Source organism: Eptatretus burgeri, chromosome 5, assembly GCF_056783735.1.
Source record: "Eptatretus burgeri isolate ZD-2024b chromosome 5, Ebu_testis_v1, whole genome shotgun sequence".
NCBI lineage: Eukaryota > Metazoa > Chordata > Myxini > Myxiniformes > Myxinidae > Eptatretus > Eptatretus burgeri.
The window spans coordinates 43,810,236-43,838,137 of NC_140965.1; the positions used below are offsets into that span (position 1 = coordinate 43,810,236).

Genomic DNA, 27,902 nt, shown 5'->3' on the forward strand with positions numbered 1-27,902 from the left:
TGACGAGACGAGAACGAACAAAGGACAAAACAAGGCTTACCCAGGCTACGTTTTTCGCTTCTTATGTCCCTCTCCCATATTTCACGGTTGTGATCATAATGGCATACAAATGGTGTTGTGGGAAAGATCCCATTGCCCATTCTCTTGCGGTGACATTCCTGCATAAAACAAAGACCTCTGATTGGAATATAGTGTGATATGTAAGCAATATAACTGACATATTTTGGCAATTGTGTAATTTATATTGAATTGTACATTGCAATTGATTCTCCAAAAAGACATTTGTGATTACAGTGCAGCAAATGTAATCAAATGTAGTCAAAAACCATGATAAAATCACGATGGTTTCACTCAGCTTTTAACATCAATGAGTACTTCATATTGGCAGAAGACATCATCAATTGAGAATAATTGCTTATTGCTCACATCACAGCCGTAGGCCGAGAACTTAAGTATTGCGATCATTCCATCTGTGTGTATGTCTGTTTGTCGGCAGAATAACTGGACAAATATGGCAGCTCGTAACGCCAGACTTGGCACAGAGCTTCATAATGTGAATGACTCAGACGAGTTCAACTTTGAGATCACAAGGAAAAATATGAAAATTAAAATTAGTGCAGAACTATGAGGTGTGATCAAAAAGTTTGGTGAATGGTGCCACTACTAATAAATGCATGAACATTGTTGAGGTCAGTACGTGGGGCTTATTTTGTTAAGCTTCTCACTTGCCAGCACACAACAAACACCATTTACGTGCCAATATGCCGTGGCATTGCTTTGTGTGAGCAAGTGTTTGTGGCGTCTGGCACTTTTGTAGAAAATGTCGAAGTTTCAGAAATGTGCAAACATGAACATTTGTTATAAACTTGGCAAGACGGCTACACAAACACACAAAATGCTCCCAATGGCCTACACAGATGAAGCTGTGACAAAGAAGACTGTTTTCAAGTTGTTTCATGTGGTTTCAAAGGATTTGGGAAGGAAATGAGTCGGTGGAAGATGACTAAAGAAGTGGTCATCTGTCAACAGCACAAACCAATGACAACATCGCTCAAGTCAGCATGGTTGTCGATGAAAAACGACGTTTAACCATTCGAAAAATCGCGGAAGAGACCAGTCTTTCATTAGGTTCCGTTCAGGCCAAACTACAGAAGATTTGAACATGAGAAGCGTCAGCGCCAAGTTCGTTCAGTGCATCTTCACAGATAACCAAAAAGAAAATCGTGTCTTCATTTCATCTAACTTGTTTGATCGATGCATTTCAGATCCAACATCGTTACCCCTGGTGCTAACGGGTGATGAGATGTGGGTTTATGAGTATGACCCGGAAACGAAAGCACAGAGCTCCCAATGGAAGACACCCGCTTCACCAAGACTGAATAAGGCACGTCAGTCAAGATCGCAAATGAAGATAAAGTTGAGTGCGTTCTTCAACATGAAAGGAATGGTTCATGCAGGATTTCTTCCCAAAGGTGCTTCCGTTAATGTGGCTTTGTACGTGTAAGTTATGAAACGTTTGCGAGAGGTAGTCAGATGGAAAAGACCAGAAAAGTGGAGGAACAGGTGGCTCCTCCATCACGAAAACGCACACTGCCACACGTCGCTCTATATCCAACGCCATTTGTAAGCAAAAAACGTTCCTGTCATCTCGCATCTGCCTTATTGTCCATTCTCCAGCTATTCAAACAAAAAGTGTGGTTACCGACTTCTGGCTGTTCCCCAAATTGAAACAAACGATTAAAGGGAAGTGATTTGACAAGATCGAAGACATCAAATCAAACGTGACAGACCTTCTGAAAGCGATTAACAAAGAGGACTTCCAGAAATGTTGCCAACAGTGGCAGGAACGGTGAAACAAGTGACTATGTGTGGGAGGGGAGTACATAAAAGGGAATTAATGATGTAAGTGTTTAATAAAATGATTTTATTTAACATTCACCAAATTTTTTGATCACACCTCAAAAATTTACTCACATGACGTCCACGCGACAGTGGAGGTTAGCATCCTCTGGGGCGATATTGCACCAAGAGGAAACAATGGCGTGAGTCAGCAGCTTCCTTGAATGCGTTCTAATTTCTATTCTATTTGTAATGTGTGCAATTGCTCTGGGTTGAAATGCTGCAGATAAGTTATAGTAAGGGTTGAGTTTGTTTGTGTAGTGGAATAGTGGAGATTGAATTTGTTTGCAGATCAGGTGGTTATAAAGCCTAGCCTTCGGGCCACCGTGACTAGACAGGATTATATTGTAGATTTCTTTCAGTGTGATGTAGTTGTTGCTGTCGCATTGGCAAGTTGGTGCCTTGGTGGGTGAGGATGTTATAATTTGCAGTTGTGAAGCATGGTGTTGGCTTAACGGTTTAGGTAGCTGGGTTAAGATTTTAGGGTCTTGAGTTGCAACCACTGTTTTACCCATTGAATTAACACCAGGTGGGGTTGACTCAGCTTCTCATCCTTCTGAGGTCAGCAAAATGAGTACCAGTGCACTGGTAATAGAGGGCACTGCACCAGCGGCACAGCCACACCCCTTGAAATGATGCAACCAGCAGCCAAAGGCTGCACCGACAGCTGGCTAGCTCGCAGGGGTGGACGTAACATTTTGAGATTGGGCATCATTTCGTTTGTCAGAGTGTCGAGGGTAAAGGCGGGCAAGTAAGTTGAGATGGTGGTTGTGAGCAAGATATAACTAAGTGTAGCAGAATGGATAGTAATGGAACAAGGGGGATAGTACAGGTTGAAGATTGTTTAATCTTGAGGCATCGGTGGTGGGAGAGGGAAATTTCTGCTATCACAAGTGCAAATAAATAGTCCAGCTTAGAAGTGCATTTGCTGCACAAAAGGAAAGGTTTGCCAGATTGCAGGAAGTAAGGGAGTGTGAATAGTGCGTAGAGTTGAGCATGTGTAAGGGTGGAGTTGTCTGAGCAAGGGGAAGCTGGGGGTACAGATTTGAAGGTTGTGAGGCAGGGGTGTGCTGGACAGTGGTGGGGTATGTGTGTGCCAGACAGTGGTGCGAGCAGACAGTGGTGAGGCAGGGGTGTGGGCGGACAGTGGTGAGGCAGGGCTATGGGAAGGGAAGGGTGGGGATGTAGAGCAGATTGGCAATAAGGAAGAGACCATAAAGCTGACATTGGTTGGTGACAACTTATTTCGATTTAGCTTTCTGCAGGAAGGATTATAAAATTAGGGTTGTGCATCATCGAGAATGGGCTGGAGTGAATGATGTTACAGAGAAGTTGGATGGCATTCTGACGGGCCGTAGCAGGACATTTGGTTGTCAGGCGTATAGAAGGGAATGTGACAGGTTAAGTTTACTTCAATGTGATTGGTAAATATGAAAGATTGGTTTTGGTTAAAGGTATAGCTTACTAAATTGTTAGCTTACTGAATTGGTGGCAAGTGGTTGTTACCTCATGCATGACACGAAGCGAAAAGCGGCGTTAAGCAATTGGTCTGTGTCCGTCCGTCCGTCATCAGTTTATGATCGAGGAACAACTTATTTGAATTGATTGTTTTATTTTGAACACAAATCGGAAAACAAACCTGCCGTCGAACAGTACTTTGTCTGTGAATTCGACATGATTGCACATGTGCAGAGAAGAGTGAGATTTTTTTTTAACTCTGTCTGCCTGGCAGTCAAACAAAACTGAAAATCATTCCAAACATGAAACTCACTGTTTAACAGGCATGAATAACAAATGTAACGTGTTAGATAAGGTGGTGTAATTGACACTGCAAAAACAGCGGTAAAACGGTGGTCAATTCAGGAATTAATGAATTTATACGACTTTTACAATCATTATTTTATTGAAATCAAATTGTATATTTGAACACTGCAGAACACAAATCGCCTTCCTGTCACTTCCAAGAGAACCTCCAATATCGGGTGGTGGTGTATAAAGAGTGCTTCAATAGCATTAAACTTCCAGAATTGTTTTAAACAATTTTAAAAATTGTTATTTTATTAAACTTTAAGTAAGTATATACTTGAACAACTTAAACACTGTGTGGGGTATCGTGTTCTATGAACTCTCTAGTTAGGTTAAGTTTTAAATATGGTTCTAAGAATAGGAAAAGTATTCACAAGTAGTTGAACAATAGTTATTAACCTGCAGTACTAAAGATGGGACATTCAACAAGGTTTTGCATTTAGGAAACGGTAGAAAACTTTTTGGCAAAAGGAGTGTGTGAAACCACAACAAAGTAGGTGGACGGAGGTTCGCAGCGTGGCGTTGAAGAAGGGATACAGGCGGTTTTTATGCTCGAGGATGAAAGAAACCCCAAAAAGGGGTTACACAGTAAATAGCACAAGTGGTAGGAGCAGGAAAGAAACAAAACGACAGGAAGGAAGGTTTTTAAATTATTATATACCGAAGCCTTGAGTTTAAACGTCCACAGAATCATAAAATCATGTTTGGTTTAATGAATAGATATGGCTTCTCTAAATACATAATCGTTGTTCTTTTCTTCAATAACTATTTTGAAAGGAAGATTTTAATATTATTTGGTTCCCTTTTACACTTGATTGGTGACACCCCTCTCATGACGTCATCTCAACCTCGGGTTCTTACATGTACGGTCCGTCAGCACCTTCTACTATGCTCATAATCAGCACTATGGTCATAATCTGGGGATTCTTGATCAGAAAATTATTTGTCAAATTCACTTTTTGACGAGTCTGAAGTGAGTTATGCGGCCATTTTCGATTGCGTGCTGACAAGCTTTTCCCTCGATTACGTCATGGCAGTTTATCTGGAATTTTTAGGGGTGATACCCGATGGGTTTGCTTTTTTTAACTGTAACACCTCAAGTGTCAGGTCAGGTGAGATTAGATCTGTGACTTGCTACAGGTACCATGTAAACCTGTACTAACCTGTTCCATGGTCGGGTTGGCGGCAACGAAACCGTCTCCCCCACCAAATTTCTTGGTGAGGGGGGTGCATGATATGGACACCCAGCAGGATGAGGAACAAAACCTAACAATGGGTGGAGGAGCTCCTTGTGAGCCAACGGCCATCCATATCTAGTGCCCAACTATGTCTGCGGACGTCCTTCTGCAGTTGGGTCACTTCTTATTAGGAGGTTGGTGGCAGGATTTGCACTCCAGCCACCGTAAAACCCTTCATTCCACAAAACATTCCAAAAGCATTTTTTAAAATCTGAAAACCCACTCTGTGGAAGTACCTCCTACGCAGCTTCCTTTCGCAGGGCAGCTCACCGGATGACGGGATTGGGGCAAGGCCTTCGGGACCCCCAATCTTTGATGATAGGAGGAAAAACCTGGGGTAACATTCCCAGGTCAGATTACGGTAATGTGTGTCGGAGTGGTGCTGAGGTGTCGTCCACCAGAAGGCGGTCTCCTTGGGTTAACCGGAGATGGTCCCTTTGGGTGGGCGCCTGGAATGTCCTATCCCTAAGAGAGGATGATCACCTGTCTCTGTTATCATCTGAGCTCAAGCGTTTGGACATCAGTATTGCAGCACTCTGAGGTTCGGAGACCGGATTGCGGTGAGATCATGGCGGGTGGTTACACGTACTATTGGTCTGGTCGTTCTGATGGTTACCATGCCCAGGGAGTTGCTGTAGCTGTGTCAAATAAGCTGACTCCAATGATAATTGAGATAACACCGGTCAATGAGCATATTATGAGACTAAGGATTCGTCACTCCTTAGGTGTCATTTCCCTGGTCTCTGTATATGCTCCGACTGAGGCGAGTGATCTCACCGTGAAGGACGCATTCTATTCCATGATTGAGTATGTGGTTGATCAGCGCCTAAGGCGAGATACTCTTCTAGTCTTGGGAGATTTCAATGCATTGACTGGAACTGATAGGGATGGTTATGAGACGTGTATTGGTCCTCATGGGTCTGGAACTGTGAACCATAATAGTCGTAAGCTACCTGACTTTGCAAGAAGTCATGGACTTAGGGTGGCTGGATCATAGTTTCAGCACCCACAGGCTCATCGCTGGACTTGGTATTCCAACACTGGCGGTTTGGCAAAGGAGATTGACCATGTGCTCGTCGATGGTTGCTGGAGGATGATCCAGAACTGCAGGGTCCACCGGAGGGCTCAGTTCCTCAATACCGACCACAGGCTTTTTGTTGCAACTCTGAAGTTGCAGCTTAATTCCAGGAGAATGATTACCATCCCATTCTAGGCTGGATGTTGGTAACCTCAAGGATGAGAGGCTAGCTGAGGAATTTGCAAACAGGCTGAGTGTATATTTGGGGGTCTGGGTGCTTTGGGAGGTCCTGAAGAGTTGTGGAGTGCCTTCAAGACCACCGTCCTTGATGTTGCCAGTAGATGTCTTGGAACTCACAGGAGGGCAAAAAATAATTTTGTATTTCACGGGACACTGGATACCATTGACCAGAGTCACAGGGCCAGAATGAATGGCAGAGCTGAGTTGTTCAGGGAGCAGAGGCGTAAAACTGTACGTGCGTGAAGGGTGGACAAGGAGGACGATGTGCGAGTATTCTGTGAGGGGGTAGAGCATCACCTGTGGTCAAGTGATTCTCGTCCTGCTTACAGGGGAATTCACACATTGCGTTCGTCCAAGCCCGTCCCTTGGTGTACTGCAGTTAGAGCAGAGGGTGGTAAGCTCTTGACAGAGGAGTCCGAAATGAAGGCCCGCTGGGACGGTTACTTTGAGCGGCTGTACTAGGCTCATCCACCAGCTGTCAAGTTGGATGTCAGGGTGTTACAATCCCGATTGCTGATGCTCCAATCAACTCTGGTCCACCTTCGTTTGTGGAAGCACAGGCTGCGATGAACCGGATGAAATAAGGTAAAGTTCCTGGGATCTGCGGCATCCATGCTAAACTTATCAAGGTTGCTGGGAATGCTGTACTCGTGTCGTTGCATGCAGTTCTGTGCTCTGCCTGGAACAAAGGCATCATCCCAACTGACTGGAAGAGGGGCCATGTTGTCCTTCTCTGGAAAGGGAAGGGTGATCTCCAAGACTGCAACAACGACTGAGGGGTGACGCTGCTCTCAGTGCCAGGCAAGGTCTTTGCTCGAATAATTCTTGATCAGGTTCGCCACCATCTTGATTTGTTTGAATCAGTGAATCGGGATGCCCTCTCGAGGATTCTTGGTCTTCGTGGGGTGCCACCAAAATTGATCAATCTCATGACTGAACTTTACTCTGGTACTGAGAGTGCTGTGGGATGTGGTGGTACCATCTCCAATTTATTTCCAGTTGTTACTGGAGTTCATCAGGGGTGTGTACTGGCCCTCACACTTTTCAGCACTTGTATGGTCTGGATTCTGGGGAGAATGTCGGAGAGATCAAGTGCGGTGCTTCGTTTGGGAATGTCAAGATCTCTGACCTTGATTTCGCAGATGATGCAGTCATCTTTGCAGAGACTCTGGATATCCTTTTGGGGGACCTTTAGGTGCTGAATGAGGAGTCGGAGCCGCTGGTATTACGGGTTTCCTGGGTCAAAATTAAGATCCAAGCTTTCAATGATATTTTGAATGCTGATACCTTGTCTGTACCTGTTTGTGGCGAGGATGTTGAGGTCACGGAGAGATTCACTTACCTTGGCAGTGATATTCATGTCTCTGCTGTCTGTGAGCCAGAGGTCAACAGACGTCTGGGTCGGGCCTGGGGAGTCATGGATTCACTGGATCATGGGGTGTGGCGCTGCCGGTACCTGTGCGGGAGGACGAAAGTCCGAGTCTTCAGGTCGTTGGTGCTTCGTCTTGCTGTATGGATGTGAGACTTGGACTCTGACCAGGGGTCTGAGAAGGAGACTTAATTCCTTTGGTACCAGGTCTCTTCGGAGAATCTTTGGCTATCGCTGGTCGGACTTTGTGTCCAACGAGCGGTTGCTGAGAGAGACTCAAATGAGATTTGTTACCTGCCTGGTCCGTGAGCGTCAGCTGCGGCTGTATGGACATGTGGCTTGTTTTCCTGACGCTGATCCTGCTCACCATATTCTCTCAGCGAGGGAGTTTCCTGAGTGGAGGAGGCCAATGAGCCGACCACGTGCCTCGTGGTTGCATCAGGTTGATCAGCATCTCAAGGAGATGGGGATGGGCCAGGCATCTGACTGGGGGATGGCCAGACGGAGGCCCCTGGAGTACCGGCGGAAAGTGGACGCGCTGCTCTGGCGCATGCTCCCATACCTGACCTGACCTGACCTGACCTCAAACAATTATGAGAATTAAAAAGAACGTTCAGTTCTTTATTACTTAAAAATCAATCTTATCACATCAAAAAATGTAATTTTTTTTTCTGGCTCTTGTTTAAATAACAAGAGTGAGGAGCTTGAAACTTTAGTGCAAGCAACAACAGCTTATTGAAACTACAGAAGATTGCTATATAGTTGAACGAAGTGAAACTTGGATTCATGAGGATTGTGATATGTTGTGGAAATGAAATTTGTTTTCCTGAGAAGAGAAATCGAAAAGCAAATTTATAAGTCCACAATATGCATAGTTGCAACATAAAATGGGATGAAGGGTTGAAATCTGGGTAAAAAACAGCATTATATTGTTACGGATCCGGGTTCGAGGCTCGCCATTATGGGAAGCACTCAGGTCCCTCCCAAACGCCCTGTCCTGAAGCACAGATAAGTCCGCGCGCCGTGGGGTTGCAAAGCAAATACCAACGCCAATTGGTACTGCCAATCTTGGTAGGGTTACACTACTTCACGTGATGCTGTTTCTGGTGGATTGACCACACCAAGCGAGTTTTGTGCCTTTGTCGCACACTTGCGTTAACTAATTACCGTATCAGGTACAGCTGAGCGGAGCTGCCAAGTACACACGAGGTAATAAGAGCAAATTAGTGGGGCAGAACTTCCCAGCTAACGTGTGTGGACGACGCTGGACCAATGGAGGAAAAGACAGAACAAGCTGGGTACATTATAACAAGCAGGTTAATTTTATTTGAACAAGTTTGTTTTAATGCAGTTTACAAGCAGTTTATTTTATATAATATAAACATATAAAAATTAATAATTTATATAATATATTTTATATAATATAAACGTATAATAAACAAGCAGTTTATTATAATTCAGGTGGGGAAAGGGCGCGTGGCACAACAATCAAAGGTTTTAGTTTCCAATCAATATGTACAGCAGGCAATATGTACAAGCAATATGTCCAAGCTCCAGAATTAACAAGGATTTGTGAGGTGTGGCAAAACAAATGCAAGTATTTACAAGACAAAGACACAGTGCAGAGTTATTCCAATCTAAACTTCTACAATCTTAATTATGCTAACATGACAGGTGCCATCAGACACACACACACTCCAGAGGAAATTAGAGACAGATTAGAGAGCAAAGAAAGTTTGAGAATGTACGAGATGTTGACGACCTCTGTAGTACCTGGTGCGGCTGACTGGCCCATGCTTCCCAGTCACTTCAGAGGGGGAGGAGGGAAGAAAACTGGGGGTGTCTAAGGTGCACGAGTGGGGAGGTGCAAATGAGGTACAATGAAATGCAGGTGGAGTGCAGAGAAGGAAAAATGAGAAGAGGTGCGTATCTGTAGGTTGCTTTTTTAACTCTTGTGCGTCCACAACAGACGAGACAGAAGATAAGAGACAGAAATTGTGAGAGGAAAGCTGACAATGACATGTGAGAAGGTCTGTAAATGTAGATGCTGACGGTCTATGATCGGTCTGGCGTTCCGCCCACTCAGCGCTCTGCTCTGCCTACTTTGTTCTGCCTTCCTCCTCATGCCGCTGATCAGGCGAGGACTCTCCCTTCTTCGCCCAGCATCCAGACCTCAGCAAGGACCTCTGCCTCTCAACTATTTTTTTCAAGTCCTCTTCTCAGCGACTTTGCAAGGTGTTTTTTAGATGTCTAATGAGGAAGGAGCCCAAAGTCGGATCAGGACGATCGATAAGAGTTTCCCAGCGCTCCCAATGGTGCACGGACGCCTTCCCAATAAGTAGTCCCACCCATGCGAGGCTCCAAAGCCAAAAATGGCCTATTCGCTCCCGAACTCGGCCACGCGATGGAGCTCCAGAATTAACATGGAGTGCGGGTTTCTGGGAGTGCTTACTGGCCATGAACGTGTGCTGGGTACCAAATGGGGATCATAATTGAGCGGAGTATCAAGGCTATTCAGATGATGTTGAAAGGACCCCAGTGCATACTTGCACTTCGAGCTACATGCTAATATATTCTGAACAGAAGCATCCACCATGGTAGATAGCGTCTATAGTTCTGCAATATCCTCAAAGGATAGTAGTGAGTGTCCGGGGTGCTGACTGTGGTTGCAGAGTTTCGTAGCGGATGTGGTGATGTGGTTGAAGCGTTTGTAGCGGTTGTGGGGAGGAGGGCCAGCATAGGTCATTGTGGGGATTTTTAGGGAGGCATTGTGGTGGTCGTATGAAGGTTGTAGCGTGTGGTTCAAGTACGGAGAAGGTTGAAACGAAGTCTCCACTGGGGATTGGCGCGCAGTTTGAATGTGGTTTTGGTGGCATATGCTAATGAAGCTGTCCCTGTTGCAATGCGGTCTGTGGCATGCATGAAGAGAGGATTGTGTGTGCAGTAAATTAAAACCGATAAAGGGATCCCCAATGGCATTAAAGACCTAACAAAAAGCCCTCACAACGCATCTTGTCCCATATACTCACAAGACATGAGGGAAGGGCTAACGAGAACAAATACTCGTGAAAAAACTGCCTGGGGACCACTATATGTTGTATGCATTTGCCTTGAGGAGCGACGGTTTTTCAGAAACCGCAACACTGTCCTCACAAATATAAGGTACAAGATGAGTAACTGAGGTGTTGATAAGATTTTGGCACAGTGAAGATAGGAAGGTACTAAAAGGATGTCTCCATAGGGATCCTTGAGTGAGTGAAGAGCATGACAAGAAACTTAGAGAAGTAATGACAAAGGTATGTGGAAAGGGAAGCGTAATGATTATGGGGAATTAAATTTTCCAGGAATAGAATGCGTGCAGGTCAGGGTTAATTTCTAGATTTAGTCCAGGATTTCAACTTCAGCCAATTTATAGATAATCCGACTGGACGAGAAGAGTAAATTGGGGGAATAGTCAAGAAACTAACCACACAAGCCAAATGAGCACAAGAGAGGGATATGGCAAGAATTATTAAAAAAAATAATAGCAAGACCTATTTAAAATACACAATGGCAAAAAAGCAGGCAAAGAAAGGTGAAATCCTGTTGAGTGAAGAAAGAGATGGCAGACTTATAAAATAGTTATTATACTTCATCATTTACTAAAGGAAGGAGAAAGACCAGCAGAAAATAGAGAATCTTTATTAAAGGTGAAGATGCACTGGAAGTGGAGTTTCAGGTGGGAGTGCAAGGAAGGAATAACAGTGATAAAGGCAAAGTGGAGGTAAAGCAAACTTTGAAGGACACATATTGTGCATTGAGTGTTATGGGAGGGAGCAGAGTAGATAAACATGACTCCGACTATGGATCTGTTTTGGTCTGATTAAAATTGCATTGTATACTGTATTCGATTGTATATGAAGAGAATACTTATTGGATAATAACCAGAATAATTAGATTTCTGTTCTGTTGCGAGTTGGTGCGAGTAAATTTAGAGAAAACGATTTGTTAGGGTTATATATATATATAAATATATATATATATATATATATATATATATATATATATATATATATATATATATATATATATATATATATATATATATATATATATATATATATATACATATCTCGATATATTTTTGCGAACTCGCGCCCACCGGCGTGCGGACGGCCACGTAACTCGGATCGCGGCACGTTGCCCACCGGACGGACAATTCAGTCGTGACCCTCCGGGAACTATCGCCCGGAGCCAGTCACGGGTGTGCCTTTCGACCTCACCACAATTGTGCCAATCGGCCACCCGCGTAGGATAGGGTTGTTCGCCAAACTCGACCTACCTAAGTACCCACACGGATGGTAAACCGGGCGATTGTACCTCGCCGCAGGTCGACTCCGGACACGAGCCGCTTGGGCAGCCCGTTCCGTACTATCGGGATAACCGAGCGGTGTTATCTTCGACCTCAACGGTTCAGATTATTTACCGGGCGTTTTGCACCCACTACGAACCCTTTACGTGAAGCAGGATGGAGATTCAATTAGGAAAAGACGAAGCGAAACGGGAAAACAGTTCATACAATGCACATTTATTTCCCGGCACACGGAAAACACGTATACACAGCCATACAGTCAAAATGCACATAAAGCAACCAAAACAATAAAAGCAACAACGACGCAGAGTTAATACCGACTACGCGCACACACGGCAACACTTATACAGCTTTACTTTACAGACGGCGCCAACAGACGGTAAATACTACAACGTATTTACACAAAAGCAAAGAAAAGAAGCCACCCTCAGAGACAAGGAGGCAGACAGACCTATAGGCCAAATGTGCGCGTGACCTGGAGGAGTGGCCAGGTCCGCGAGACCGGGGGGGGGGGGGTCCTACCCGCGTCCTCGTGACGCGTTGGCGGGCGAGCCGCAAATGTGGCCGCGCGGCTGTGCCCCGACTCTGTGCTCCTTGGCGGGTTTCGTTGGCACGACGTTTGGAGTGGGGTGGGAAAGGGGCCCCCTTTTGCACTATCTCAGCACGGGGGAAAGGGGGAATTGTTGATGCCCTGGGGGAGGAGAGTGGCTGGCTGGTTTGGGTCCCGCGACGAGACGAGCGATCCCCCACACCGTAACCTCGTCGCTGACCGCCGTCCTTCTCGCCTCGGACCCGAGCTCCCTTGCCTCTTCCGGCAACTCTTATCAGTTCCACACTCTCCTCACCCGACCGACTCGACTTGACTCACAATTCGCCTTGCGCTCGCCTTTTTATAGGCGGGCAGGAGAAGCCAGTATGCAAATATTCGGATCAGAATGACCTCGGGGGCGGAGCCACGTTCGCCCATTGGTCGGAGGAAACGGGGGCGTGAACCTCCCCTGATCCTAGAATTTGCATATATCGACTTCACACACACGCGCCTGGAGGCGGGACCAAGCCGCCCCGCGCTCGCTAATTGGACGGAGGAAAAGTGGGCGTGTAGCGTTTTTGATCCGAATTTTCCCTCAGAAAGGCCGCTATTTGCGCTCGCGGCTCGGTGCGCTCGGTACCAAATGCCGAACGGGCCCGAGACAGCCCGACGTTCAGTGTTCACAGGTGGTGCGGGAATGGCCGTATAAGGAGAGAAGTGAAGGTGGTGGAGGGTTTTCGGTGGTGGTTTGATGGTTATGGTGCCGTTTGGGAATGGCGGTGGTGCGATGATGTGGGAGCGTAGATGGTGGCGGTGGCGTGGTTGTTGTGTGATGGCGGTTGAGACGTGGTTGGTTCAAAATATAGATAGAACAGAAAAAATGGCTATCTCAAAGCGTCGCAGCCCGGATGAATCACATAAATTCCCTCGATACAACGGGTTTGGGCGAACGACACATGTACTTCGAGATATCTCACCTACGGGCCCTTCATGGTGTAATGCGAATTTCCACAGCCGTAACAATATATATATATATATATATATATATATATATATATATATATATATATCTTTTTATCTGTATTTATCTCTATTTTATCTCTATTTATCTCTATTTTATCTCTATATATCTCTATCTCTCTCTCTCCATATACATATCTTTCTGGTGGTATTTGCCAGTAATAAATAAAGCTGTGGAAAAGAAAATGTCCAACTGCATTACCCAACTTGGAGGAAACAAGTTGAAGATGCTTTCAGTTTTAAAACACATCACTCGAGACATTGGGGCCATCTATTTAGAACATACACACAGGGAAACAAAGGGTGAGCGGTGGATTGAAAAGAAGATTGATAAAAGGAAGAGCAGAGGAGAATATTGGAGAGAGAAATGAGAGTGGGATTGTGTGGGAGGAGAGAGTGGAGGGTAGATTAAAGAAAGAGGAGGGGCCAACAAGTGAATGAAAGGGACAAGGAAGGAAGACATTGGGGAGGAGTTTGAGAGGAGGTGTAAATCCTGTCATATTTGTTGATCCCGAATGAAGTGAAAGCTGAAATAGATGATCCCTAATGAAGTGAAATGCACGATTCCCACATCATGTGATGCATTGCTGTGCTGCATTCAAGCTTCGTTACACGAATCATCAGGATCAGATCGCATGATGTCAATAGTTGTGAAGAGCATTGCAAGTTGAGTGACATCTGTATTACAGATATTTAAGATGTTTTTTTCTTTCCATTACAAGAACAACTTATAAATCCATTTGGAAACATTTAGTTTGTATTTTATCATCAGAATAGTGGCATAATAATAATAATAATAATAATAATAATAATAATATTTGTGGGGCTGGCAGGATGGCCCAGAGGAACGCACAATCGTCTCAAAGCTGTCTGGCCTGTGTTTGAATCCCGATGCAGCTATAAACTGTCATCCTGGTGTTTCACAGGGAGGGTGATTAATCAATGTGTGTGCCGTCCCTTGGACGGATGTTAAATGGGTGTCCCGTCCACCAACATTAGTTGGATAAAAGAGTTGATGAACATTAAAATGTAAAACAACATTAGTTGGTGGACGTTAAAAATTCCATGGTGTTCTTTGTGAAGAATAGGTGAGCTATCACCGGCACCCTGAACACATTAAAAAAAATCCTGTCCTAACTACGACTGGGAAGGCAATGACAAACCACCCAGTGTAACCCTTGCCAATAAACTGTTCCGGCAGCACCGACACTCTTTAACAGAGTGTGGTACATCAGAATCAGAAGAATATTTATGGATGCGAGTTAGTTTACTGATTACAAGCACACCCAGATGATCGATTTTCACATTTTAATACATCCTGTGAGATATTTCTCAATTCAAATTTATATCAACCATAAACTAGAATGGCACTCGACAACATTGCGACATCGACAGATATGCTTCCGTCTACATTACATCATGATACATAAAAAAACACAAAAGCAAAAACCAAGATTGAAAGAATTAAATAATTCTGGCTGCCAGACCATGCGTCTGATCAGGCTGAAATTTGAAATAAATATTCCCCATGACAACTACATCATAACTGTGAAGTTTCACGTTGATCGATGAAGCGGTTCAAGAGAAAGAACTTTTTTTACATCTTCCTTCAATCCAATATGGTTGCCAAACCATGATAGCTATCAATTATTCATGAACACCCTGGTATCCCCAAGACTTGAGGTCACCAGGGTGTAAAGTTTCCCCTCGATCTGTCAAGCTGTTCTGGAGAAGAAGATTTTTTTTTTATTGTTTTTAGAGTAAATCCAATATAGCTGCCAAACCATGTGACCTACGTCATCAAAGGGGGGAACTTTTTGTTCCTCATGGATAGGCGGGCATACCTGTAAAGTTTTGCCTCGATCTGTTGAGCCAATTTGAGGATTTTTTTTAAAACAAAAATGTGGCTGCCGAACCACATGACCTATGCGGTTATCAATTCTTTTTTTGTAAGCCAATTTATCCCAAGATGGCCCTCAAATTTTTCATACTAATCGGATAAAGCGTTCTACGTGTCGAATTTTGTCTACGTTAAGTTCTACGTGTCGCAGGGATACCACTTCACCGATGACGTCATGGTTAACAACACTTATTTCCCATGGGGAGAACTTGCCATGCGCCAAGCTTCAAATGTTTTTTTCCGTGGAGCAGTTTGGAGATAGAGGTCCAAAGTTTTTCCTTTTTTCCAACATGGCTGCCACACCATGTGACCTATGACATCATTATTATCATTGAAACATTGCACATCAGTATTCGCACCTTTGGTGGAAATTTCATGTCAATCGGACAAGCAGTTGCAGAGAAAATGAATATAAAAGGGATTCATGGACGGACGGACAGACAACCTGAAAACATGATGCCTCGGGCAAATTCATCCACGGAGGCATAAAAAGTAAATTTTAAATTGATGAACCCTTTCTGTCTTTCACTGCTTCTGTGCTCCAAGTGTAAGAGTTACAGGAAGTATTCAACGATGCATTAAAAAAAATTATTGCATAATAAAATTATCAAAACACGATTGTAAAGCCCCTGTCACACCTAAAATTTATCTAAAACGCTGGCGTATGCTGAACTATTGATGTTTTTTGTTTTTTTCAGTTTTGGGCGTATAATAGTGTATTCATAACAAGTTGCACGTATGCATAACATATTAGTAACGTACACAGGACGTTTCGATAACTTATAAATAACTTATACCAACGAATGCTTAGCGTGTTGTCGGCGTTCACAACTTATTCCCAACGATAGCCTAACTTATGCATAGCGCGCGGCAGCGTATCGCCAACGATCACGTGGCGTAGCCTATTAAAAGGCTGCCGCTCAACGATTCAAATCATAACCGCACTAGAAATCGAAGTGTCAACATCACCGTCATGCCGAAGAAATCTTCGAAGAATGCTGCCAAGAAGTCTCCTGGCCGTGGCTGTGGACGCGGACGCAAGGAGGATCCATCATTACCCACACCCTCCCCATCATGCTCACCCTCTGACGGAGAGGTCACCCAGTTCCTTCTCCTCCGTTCACCTCTTCTTCTCCTGGCTCTATTGGCACGCAACTGGTACAGTGTCAAATCGATGAGGTCATGTTGATGTTGGAGGACAGCTAGTAGGTATTGTCGTCTCAGCCTTGCCGGATCCTCCATCTCTCGGATGACATGGACATCTGCTCACCATGGAGTCTGGAACAATGACGGGTTCCTCCTGTGAACCCCATTTTTATATCCCAATTCCCCTAAACGCTGCCAATACGCCATTATACGGTAGCTGTAAGTTAGAAACACGTTCAGTAAGTTCTGTGGTCGTCCGGAAGACGTCAAATACGTCTACATACGTCAATATGCGTTGGAGATGCGTTACACATAGGTTCAAAGCACGTTACTCATAGGTTAGAAATAAGTTTCGGGTACGCGAGACATTACCTCGACGTATTTCGACTTATGAGTAACTTACAAGTAACGTGTGTCGACGTGTGTCAACGATCGCATAACGTGCCTACAACTTATGGCCAGCGTATGTGGAACGTGTGCGTCATACGCTGGCATACGTCGAAAAATTTTGAGCATGCTTAAAATTTGTCGACGAGCTCGTGGTACTACGACGTATGCCAGCGTGCTTCAGCGTGCTCTTAACGAAAACAAAACTTACCCATAACGTATTTGACGTGTGCCAGCGTATTCGCCAAATTTTTCATACGTCGGCATACGCTGGCTAAAACGTCAAGGTGTGACAGCGGCTTTAAGCTGTTTTATATTCAGTACGTAATATTTAGGCAAAGTGCACTTTTGAAACCAATGCATTTGAAAGTTCCTCAATTTGCAGAGGTCCTGCCGAAGTTAACTTTCAAGGAACAGGAACTTAAATGCAGGAGGCCATTAGGCCGATCAAGCATGTGCAATGGTTGCCAACATATGGTTGTCTGTGCTCTACCCTTAACTCAAATGCTGATCATCAAGCAAGGAAGCAGCACGTCCCATATTTTAAGTGTTTGGTATGACTCACCTGGAGTTTGAAATGCCGACCTCCCAGACTCAGAACGGACGCAAAAAACCATTACTCCACTGAGTCTTTTAAAAAGGTATAAAAATGCAAAACCTTAACTATATGTTATCGATGGGGGTAGCAAGATGGTGAAGGAGCTCACAGCACTGTTGAGCATTATAATCTCCAGCAGCAAGTATTCACGTTGCCAATGAGAACATAAAAAAAAATCTTCACCATCACAAGCAAATTACAAACAAAGAGCAATATGTGGCACGCAATTTGTAAACACCGTCGATCCTTACAGAATGATATTCACTCCTTCGTAAGCGATAGAAAGCAAAGTTTTGAAAAAAAAACACCAGGAGAAGCCGGAGAGCTGCAGTCAAGGCCGAGCAGTGCAATGAGGAAATGGTTATCGTGTACAAAGCTCATCGCCACGGCACCCGCCCAGGTCCGAGCAAGGCTTCCAATTAGTCTCCTGACAGCACAATTTGCCCAGCCGAGTAATGAAGTTGCTCGTCAATTGGCATACTGAGCTATGATGGAGCACACGGGCCGCGCTGCAAATAAAGCTGTCGGCGGAATAATAGAATTTGGCAGGGCCATAATGAGCTTGGTTGGGAGCTAATTAAAAGCCGAGGCAAAATAATTAGCTGCATTGCAAGTAATTTCATTAACCCCTTACTACAGCTCATATTCAAAATTCGGCCTCTGCGGAGGCCCAATTGATCACTGAGATCACACGAAATAGTAATGCACCGGGCTTTTTTAAAACATTAGGAATAATAAAGCCACAACTTCAAGAATACCAGAACCCATATTGTGCTATCAGAGAAAGATTGCAAACGCTCCAGACATTTGAGCTTGCCGTTCACAGTGCGGCAGCAAGCTGTGCTCTCATGCCAACGCTGCTGAATCAGCTGTGCTGACAGAAAAAAAAAAAAAAGGACGACATAGTACAGAGAAAGACAGAGTGTCCACAGGGTAAAGATATCTTCTTGTGAGGGTCGTTTCACGCTGGCATCAAGCCCTCATTGTGACATACGACTCTCCTGAGCCAAATCCATTTAACGCATTTCCAGATTACCTGCTGATGTCATCTGCCTATGCCACACTAATGGTCCGCGTGGAGTGTACAGTGCCGCTCCTTTCATTAACACCTAATTATCCACTTCAGAGGTTGTATTTCACGTCACACACAAGAGACACTTGAAAAAATGGCAACCAACCATGATAAAATAGCTTTTTGCATTCCATCTAATTTATTATTTTATATACACTTTGGTCACTCAATTCACACAACGAAGACCAGCATAGCATACTGTGAGCCATAGATACTCAGAAACTTCAGACATGCCTTCAAGGAGTTTCACACTCCTTTCCACCTTTCAGTACAACAATATTCAGCCGTAAGCTCAACCACTTGCAATGAAAATTTTTTTTAATGAATAAAAGCGAACAAGACATTAAGCGGATTGATAAAATAAAATAAAATTTCAATTGCCACTTTATGAGGCAACAAAGGAGAAACCTTGACCCAAGAGAAAAACGCGTGCTAAATTGAGTTTTTGGGTAAAGCTTTCATAATTAGTCGATTGCACGGAGGCTTGCACCTTCGGTGCCTCCATAGTCCAGATAAACCACAAATTCGAACAATGCCAAGTTGCTCCAATTTCCATTCTTCATAATTTCATGCATTGCTTTCCAAACTTCTTCTGGTTACCAAGTAATTGGATTTGAAAAATCTCAACAATACACCGACTGCTGCAAAGATGTATCAAACTACCTTCCCATTTGCTCTTGAATTATATAAATAGGAAAATGCAACTTCTGGACGAGTTGCAGTCTTCTGAATAACCTACTGCGGAAATCAGCATCACCTGCTCCCTTTTTACTTCAATATCTTCTTTCCGAGCTACAATCATAAAATCTCTTCACTGAATAACACAGGGTGTCCCAAAAGTCACGATGCACCTCTGCGAATTGTCCCAAAAGTCGCCGTGCACTTCTGCAAATTCCATGTAACCCATGAAAAGGAGCCAGATTTAGCAGTGCATATTTCCAACAGGACAGTTCCACTGCACACACCGCTCGTAGCTCCGTTCCACTACGCAACATGTTTGGAGTGAGATTAATTTCAAAGGACATTTGGCCACCAAGATCCCCCGACCTTTCACCTGCAGACTTTTATCTTTGGGGAGCAATGAAAGGCACTGTTTAACACGACAGTGTCACCGTGAACACTGCTCATGGCTCCATGATGCTGCTCCGCGACGTGTTTGCAGACATTAATTTCAAAGGACATTTGGCCACCGAGATCCACTGTCCTTTCACCACCTCTGGACTTTTATCTTTGGGGAGCAATGAAAGGCGCTGTTTATAAAGATAATCCCCACAGTCTTCATCAAATCCAGGAAGAAATCATCAATTTCATCAACAACATTTCTCAGGCTGAATTGATGCGAGTCTTTGCGAATATGCAAGGACGTGTGGATGCTTGTCTACGTGCACGTCAACACCATTTTCAACACTTATTCTCAAGGTAAAATTTATTTCTTAATAATTATTCATAATTTTGTTCATATTGTTACGGCTGTGGAAATTCGCAGACCACCATAAAGGACCTTAGATCAGTTATGACGATAAGTATATGTGTAGTTAGATTTCCCCACCGTTGTTTAGAGGGGATTTCCGTGTTCACAGGACTGCGATCCTTTGAGATAGCCGTTTTTCTTTTCTCTAACATTATTTTGGACCAATCATCGCCCAACAACAAAATGGCCACCACCAACAACGCCCCCAAACAACTACACCAAACACCACCACCTTCGCCTCTTTACCTCCACAACTCCACCCCGCAAACATCGCTTCACCGCCATTCTCAAACGACGCCCGCCAACAACCAAATCGCCACCACCAACACCCTTCCCAAACCACCACAGCAAACTCCCACCACCTTCGCCTTTCTACCGAACGTCGTGCCATGGGTTGTGAATGGGATCCTTTCGAAGAGGAAATCGGATCAGGAATGATTCACGCCCACTTTTCATCCCTCCAATGGCTGAGCATCAGGTGGTGTATCCGCACCTCCAAACCCGCTGTGATCCACAAATTTACAAATGCACTCCTCTCCCGGCCTATATAAGCGTGAGCACAACGCAGCTCAAGGCAGTCAAGTCGGGTCTGGAGAGTGGCAGTCTGGAAGAGTCGGAGAACAGGACGGAGCTCGAGATGGCAGACGGCGGCAGTGTGTCGGAGTGGCAGTGTCGGCAGTGGTCCCAAGATCCCAAGAGGATCCCAAGCCGCCACCCTAACCACTAAGCCAACACCAGGCTTAGATTCAGGCTGCAACACAACAAAATGTGACAAAAGTAGAGGGTTGTGTATCCTTTCTGAAAGCACTGTATATACATATGTATGTGTATATGTATATTTGTAAATATATATATATATATATATATATATATATATATATATATATATATATATATATATATATATATACATATATATATATATACATATATACATATATATATATATACATATATATATATACACATATATATATATACATATATATATATATATATATATATATGTATATTTATATTTATTTATGTATATATATATATATATATATATATATATATATATATATATATATATATATATATATATGTATACAGTCAACCCCCGCTTCATCGCGGTTCAACCTATCGCGCCCCCGGTTCATTGCGGGTTTACCCTTGGAACCTAACTAATTTTTTCTGCGGATTCCCCCGGTACATCGCGGTAATAATATATAAAATATAAATTATTTAAGCAATAAATGATAACGCGTGGTGCTCGACCAGTCACACAACGCACGTGACAAAGTTTCGCTTGTGAACTTCGAATATTTTCTACGTTTTTTTCTCCAAGCCCCACGATGCCGCCCAAATGCCCTGCACCTTCTAAGGCTTCAGGCAAGGAACCGAAGTGCCAGAGGAAGGTCCTGGGACGCTCCAGGAGAAGGTTAAGGTAAAGGTGCTCGATATATGCTTTGGGAAGGAAAAAGGTTCGCCGCCGTTGGACGAGCACTGCTCATACCCAGCACCTCAAGACCGACCAGTCCAGACTAGTCGATCGCCGGCACCTCAAAACCAATCACTGCCAAACCGACCAGACCAGACTAGTCAATCTCCGGCACCTCAAACCCAATCACTCCCAAACCGACCAGACCAGATGAGTCGATTTTTTGGGGAGGCGTCCATTCATCACGGATTTTCACTTAGCGCGGGGAGGTTTGGAACGTAACCCCCACGAGAAATGGGGGATTACTGTATATATACATATATACATACATTGTTGTGTACCCGGTGTCGGGGGAGAGAAGACCACGAGGAGGTGGACGGGAACTACCTTGGGTTCCCACCAGACTCTCCAGAATTAGTGTAGTAGATAGTAGAAAAATCGTGCAAATTATGATACAAGCATCAAATTTGGCATTTCTGTTCTGCAGGGCTTTCTGATCAAATCTGCCCAATTGGCCATTTGAAAATCCAAATTTTGAAAAACATGAAAAAAAAAAAAAAACTTCAAAAAAATTTGAAGTCACAGCTGGCTGAAATTCTTGAAGCGCAAGTGAACACCCCAGAGAGAGAACCAAGGGGAGATGCAGTCATCATTGATGGATCAGCACTTATCAATGCCCTACCTTCACGCACTTCAAAGATATTTGATGACTATGCTAAAGAAGACATCATCCCAAAGGTGGAATCCTATGGTGCTAGGTACGAGAGGGTGGTCGTAGTGTTTGATGTGTACAAGAGGTCAAGTCTGAAGTCCGAGGCAAGGTCGAAAAGGGGGCAAGGAATCAGAAGAAGAGTGACAGGAACCAGTAAGACCCCAAGTAACTGGAAAAGCTTTCTTCAAGATGACAGCAACAAGACTGAGCTGTTTCACTTTCTTGCGGAAAAGATGTGTGAAGCACAGATGACAAGCACAGTCATTGTCACAAAAGGAGAAGATGCCATTAGCAACACAAGGAAGTCACTGGATGTTGTGTCTCCATGTTGTCGTGAAGAAGCTGACACTCGAATATTTGTACACACCAGGGATGCAACGACGGATGGTAGCAAGTCCATTATCATTAAGGCTAATGACACGGACGTACTAGTCATATCAATATCTGCACTGCCATCCTTACAGGAACTAGGTCTTGAGAACATGTGGATTGCCTTTGGCCAAGGAGCCAAGGCGCAATGGATTCTAGTCCATGAGGTAGTTTCTGCAATAGGGCCTGAGAAAGCCAGAGGGATCCCATACTTCCATGCGTTCACTGGATGTGACATCGTGTCTGCCTTCCGTGGTAAAGGGAAGAAAACTGCATGGCAGACTTGAAACGTCTTTGATGATGTTTCGGAAACATTCACCAATCTCAGCCAGCATCCAACATTGATTCGTGATTTTGACTTTGTTGAAGTTTTTTTTTTTTCAAATTTTTCAAAATTTGGATTTTCAAATGGCCAATCAGGCAGATTTGATTAGAATCCCCTGGAGAACAAATGTGCCAAATTTGATGCTTGTATCATCATTTGCACGATTCCTCTCAAAAATTGCTGTTATCTGCCCCACTAAATGGCAGGCCGTCGCTCATGAATAACTCCATAACACGGCGGGTCACTAATCGACCGTGAACGCCAATAACTTGACCATGTGACTTAGGGTCCTCGGTCGAATGAATACCATTTACCGAATTGTCATGTGATCTAATTACCAGGGGACCTGCCCTCGGTGCGCCTTGTTCAAACTGGATCACCTTACCGGATCAGATGCAGCCGAGCGTAACTGCCCAAGAATGTACCGGCTAGAAAAACAGATTGTTGGGGGATAACGTCCCAACTAAGCTAGGATATGGACCATGCTGGACCAATGAAGGAAAAGATGAAAACGAGCTGGTAACATTTCTATACAAAGCATTTATTTACAATCAAGTGAGGAAAGGTGTATGGCACAGTGAATGGGGTTTATTATTACGTACAGCAGGGATAGCAAGGAATTTGTAGGGTGCAACAAAAGGCAAGCAATTTACAAAAGCAGACTTATCCCGTTAGAACTTCTACAATCTTAACTTATGCTGTAACAGGCGCCATCACACACACGCACGCACGCACGCACGCACGCACGCACGCACGCACGCACGCACACACACACGGAATATTAGAGAGCCAGAAGGAAAGAGAGCAGATGAGGACTAACGACCTCGCAATACCTGTCGCAGTCGGCCGACCAACGCAACCCAGCAGGGTTTATTCTAAGGGAAATTTACAACTGCACAAACTCCGATGCGAGGCAGGGGCGGGAAAAAAATGGAGGCTGCGAAGCAGCCGAGCACGACGGCGTTTGACAGTGACATTGACAAGCACATGATGGAGGTACTGGTGCCCTTCTTGAAGCTACAAGATGCTGACATCAAGGCTGTTCATCAGCTGATATGTCCAGATTTTGACCTTGAGGAACTCGGTATGGAATACCAAGATCTTGTGTCTTCTGGACAAGGAAAAGACAACTCTCAACAAGCTGGTCAAGTATCTGGTGTCTAAAGAACTGTTTCCAAATCTGGTGAAGGCATTAAAGCAGAGTTGTGGCTGCCAAGCCTCATTCAGCTGATGTTGAGCATCTTATAAGTAGCAGCAATGTTCTGAAAACATGTGAAAGATCAAGAATGTCAGTGGAGACGGAAAATCTGTATTTGTACATACATTACAACATGCCACCATTAGAAGCATTTGATCCAAGGGAGTTATGATTTGGCTGTCATCAAAGGCAGACAGAAACAAAAGCCATGACAAAGCAAAGTTTCAAGTCCACTTCAAGGGAGTTTTCACAGAAGCAGAACACAAAGTAGAGGATGACGAGCCTGACGAGGTGGAGGTACCACCTAAGAAGAAGGTCAAGAAATTCTAACTTCTTACAGTTTTGCTTCCTTGGACAGGTTCAAATGTTCATTTTCGTTAAGTTCTACAGATTTTGTTTAATCTTACTCATGCCAAAGACAGCTAGCGAGTTGGACTTACCTGAAACTTGGTTCTAATGTTAGTCAAAGTCAACCTCAGGCTCAGCTTTATGATTTTGTTCTTTGTGCGACTATGAGCAACCACTTGTGGTTTCCCATCTACTGTAAATACGGTTGATAATCCTCACTGTTTAAGATATAATTTGTAATGTGAAATGTGGTAGTCTATGTCATATATTATGATTTATGTAATATGTATGATTGCATTATATTGCAAGGTTAATAAAAAAAAAAAGTTTTGGTCAGCTATCAGACTCTCAGTGACGTCTATTGTGGTTCCTTCCTAGTTTATGACACCCTAGCCATGCAAATTCAAACAAAGAACAAATTGACAACTGCACAAATCTGGATTTACAACTGCACATTTTGAATTCACAACTGCACAATAGGGGTACAACTGCACGTTAAAATAAACCCTGCAACCCAGTACACTTTGGGGGAGGGTAGGAGGGATAAATACTGGTGTCTATGGTGTAGGAGTGGGAGGTGTAGTGTGGTGCAATATGGGGGGGGGGGGTGCGGTGTCGTTGCAGAGAAAACTGTGATTGCGAATCAGTAATGGATGCTCTTTTGTGCGTCCAAAGGGGACGAGATAGAAGGATGAAAAAAGACAGAGGAGAGAAGATGCGTAAGGCAAAAGATTCCCAGCCTAGTCGTGCATAGGTCTGTGAGTGTAGCATGTACCTTCATGGGACGCTCCACTTGAGCATTCCCACCTCAAGAGTTGGCCCGTTATCTCCTGCTGAGTCACTTTTCTGGGGCTCGTGGAAATGTGTGCTCCGCACTGGTCACACAAGAACGTCTGTCGCACATCAACCACTAGTGTAGATCCAGCGATGGGCAGACGAGGAGGAGCAGTAAAGAAGAAGGCGGAGCAGAGAGGCGAAGGAAAGAGTGAGGCAGACAGGCATAAAAGAGGGTGGACGGCTTTGCGGTCCTCCTTTCAAAAGCCCCGGGCGAAGGGTGGGGTGATGTCCCGAAGTGACGCGCCGTGACCCGAATCGCGCTTCCTTATTGGGCCACGGCGGTCCGAGCCACGCCCTGCTAGGCTCCTGGGGCCGGAAGCGGTCTCATTCGCACATCTGGCGTGACATGGCCCGGAGCTCCGTACCGAACTCCATGACCTTTTATGCAAGCCATCCCGCATCTTTGTTGCAAGTGAAGAAAAGAGTGCTTCGGGATTTAAGGCCACCAAAGATCGCCGAACACTCTTGCTTGGAGGCAATGTGGCAGGAGATTTAAAATTAAAGCCCTTGCTCGTTTACCATTCTAAGACACCACAAGCAATGAAGGGTTTCTGCAAGACTACCCTGCCTGTCATCTGACGGTCAAACCGCAAGGCTTGGATGACCAGGGACATTTTTCAGACCTGGTCTGTGCATGATTTTTGTCCAGCAATGAAAACATATTGTGAAAAACATAACTTTGAAAAGAAAGCACTGTTACTGTTGGACAGTGCACCTGGTCACCTTGTCGACCTCGATTCCTCATCAACTGGCATCAAAGTTGAAGTTGTGTTTCTTCCTCCAAACACAACTTCTCTCCGACAGCCGATGGATCAGGGCACCATCGCAGCATTCAAAGCTCACTACCTGTGACGCACCTTTTCTCAGCTAATCCGTGACACCAATGGCAAAGAAAGCCAATCAATTCGAGGCTTCTGGCAGTCTTTTAACATAATGCAAGCCATTGAAAATATCACTGAGGCCTGGAGAGAAGTCACAGACCACTGCATGAATGGTGTTTGGAGGAAGGTTTGACTGGAGTGCATCATGGACTTCATGCGATTCGAACACAAACTACCCACACAGCACAATGAAATCACCGAGACGGTCAATGAAGGGGGATTCCATGAAGTCACCGCAGGAGATGTGGAGGAGTTGCCGAACTCTCATGGGGAGAGTTTGACCAATGAGGACCTCACAGAGCTCGACCAACAGTGGGTTGAAGAAGCAACAGAAGAGGACCAATCAGAGAGGGTTTTAACATGTAAAATTCTTTCAAACATCCTGAATAAAATTAATGAGGCTCTAGATCTTGCATATAAAAATGATCCTGCTTGGAGCGCAGGACTGCAGTGAAAAGAATGGCATTGAATGCTTTTCATGCTACAATGAGCTCTACAAGGAGAAGAATAAGATGACCAGCCAACTTTCTCTTGACTCATTCTTCAAGAGAAAACAACCTGAACCTGCACCAGACTCTGAGGGTGACACGGATAACCCCACTACCTCTCCCTCACCCTAGCAATCCCTACCAACCCCACCGATACCACATCGGAGCAAAGGCATTCCAGTGGCATCAACAAGACTGACGTTAGCTCCGAGATAAGACCAGTGAGTGTTAAATTAACTTTGTTTTTGTCCATTTATTTTCGACCTGCAGAATGTTTTTCACATACAGTATGTATTATTTTAGCATCTACATACTCTATATTAATCCACATTATGCTATGGACGATGCGAATGGAAGTTATAATTCCAATTATAACGTCAACAAAACGCATCCCCCCATGAATACATGCAAGTCCATGAGAAATTAGACTCTGCTTCACATTGTTTCACTTATGCCTGTGTGCGTGTGTGTGTGTGTGTGTGTGTGTGTGTGTGTGTATATATATATATATATATATATATATATATATATATATATATATATATATATATATATATATATATATATATATATATATATATATATATATATTTTGAAGCTCTTTCCAACCATTGACTGACTGACTGACTGACTGACTGAAAGGTACCTTCTGAGTGACGTAGAAAGCTGACATTTTACATGCCGATGGACATCAACAAAGCCGATACACGGAAAAATACAGAACCATCGGAAAACATCCGTAAATGAAAATTACACTGGGGGGGGGGGAATCAATTACACTGTTGGATAGCGTCCGTAAATGAAAATATAAATAACCAGAGTGGTGTCAAAGCCACCCAATGCTCGCCTGTTTATACATTTATCGTTTTTCGTTTTTAAAAGGCTAGTGTAATAATATTTTTTATAAAGCATTGTAGTGAAGTCTGATCCAAATCATTTTAAAGCAATATATGTATTTGTATATTATAATCAGTAAAAAATAGTGTGGTAGATAAAAACATTAGAAAGGAAATAACTTGCACCAAAAACTTTAACATTTTCACGCTCACGCCGGGGGTATCGCTATAGCTCTCTGTTCTTCGAACAGGCGAGCTTAAAATGAAAGTAATAAATGAAAAAAATAAACAAAAAAATGAAAAAAAATAAATGCAAGGAGAGTGACCCGAGACAATGGGGAAGCGCGGGATTTTATGTGCCGACGGACATCAAAGCCAATATACAGTACCAGGAAAAATCACCGAACAGTCGGAAAGCATCCGTAAATGAAAATTAAATAA

At 44.0% G+C, this 27,902-nt stretch overlaps 1 protein-coding gene across 8 annotated transcripts in view; it reads right to left on the minus strand.

Moving 5' to 3' along the window:
* The window catches only part of ZCCHC7 (zinc finger CCHC-type containing 7), a 430,079-nt gene that overhangs the window by 1,713 nt on the left and 400,464 nt on the right, over positions 1 to 27,902 (minus strand). For 7 of the 8 annotated variants that reach the window (XM_085881648.1, XM_085881650.1, XM_085881651.1 and 4 more), the window contains one exon: positions 41 to 158. In XM_085881648.1, the coding sequence (XP_085737774.1) occupies positions 41 to 158 (118 nt within the window). Of the gene's footprint in view, positions 1 to 40; positions 159 to 18,685; positions 20,796 to 27,902 lie in introns of those variants that run through there. The other variant, XM_085881652.1, reaches the window with a different exon arrangement.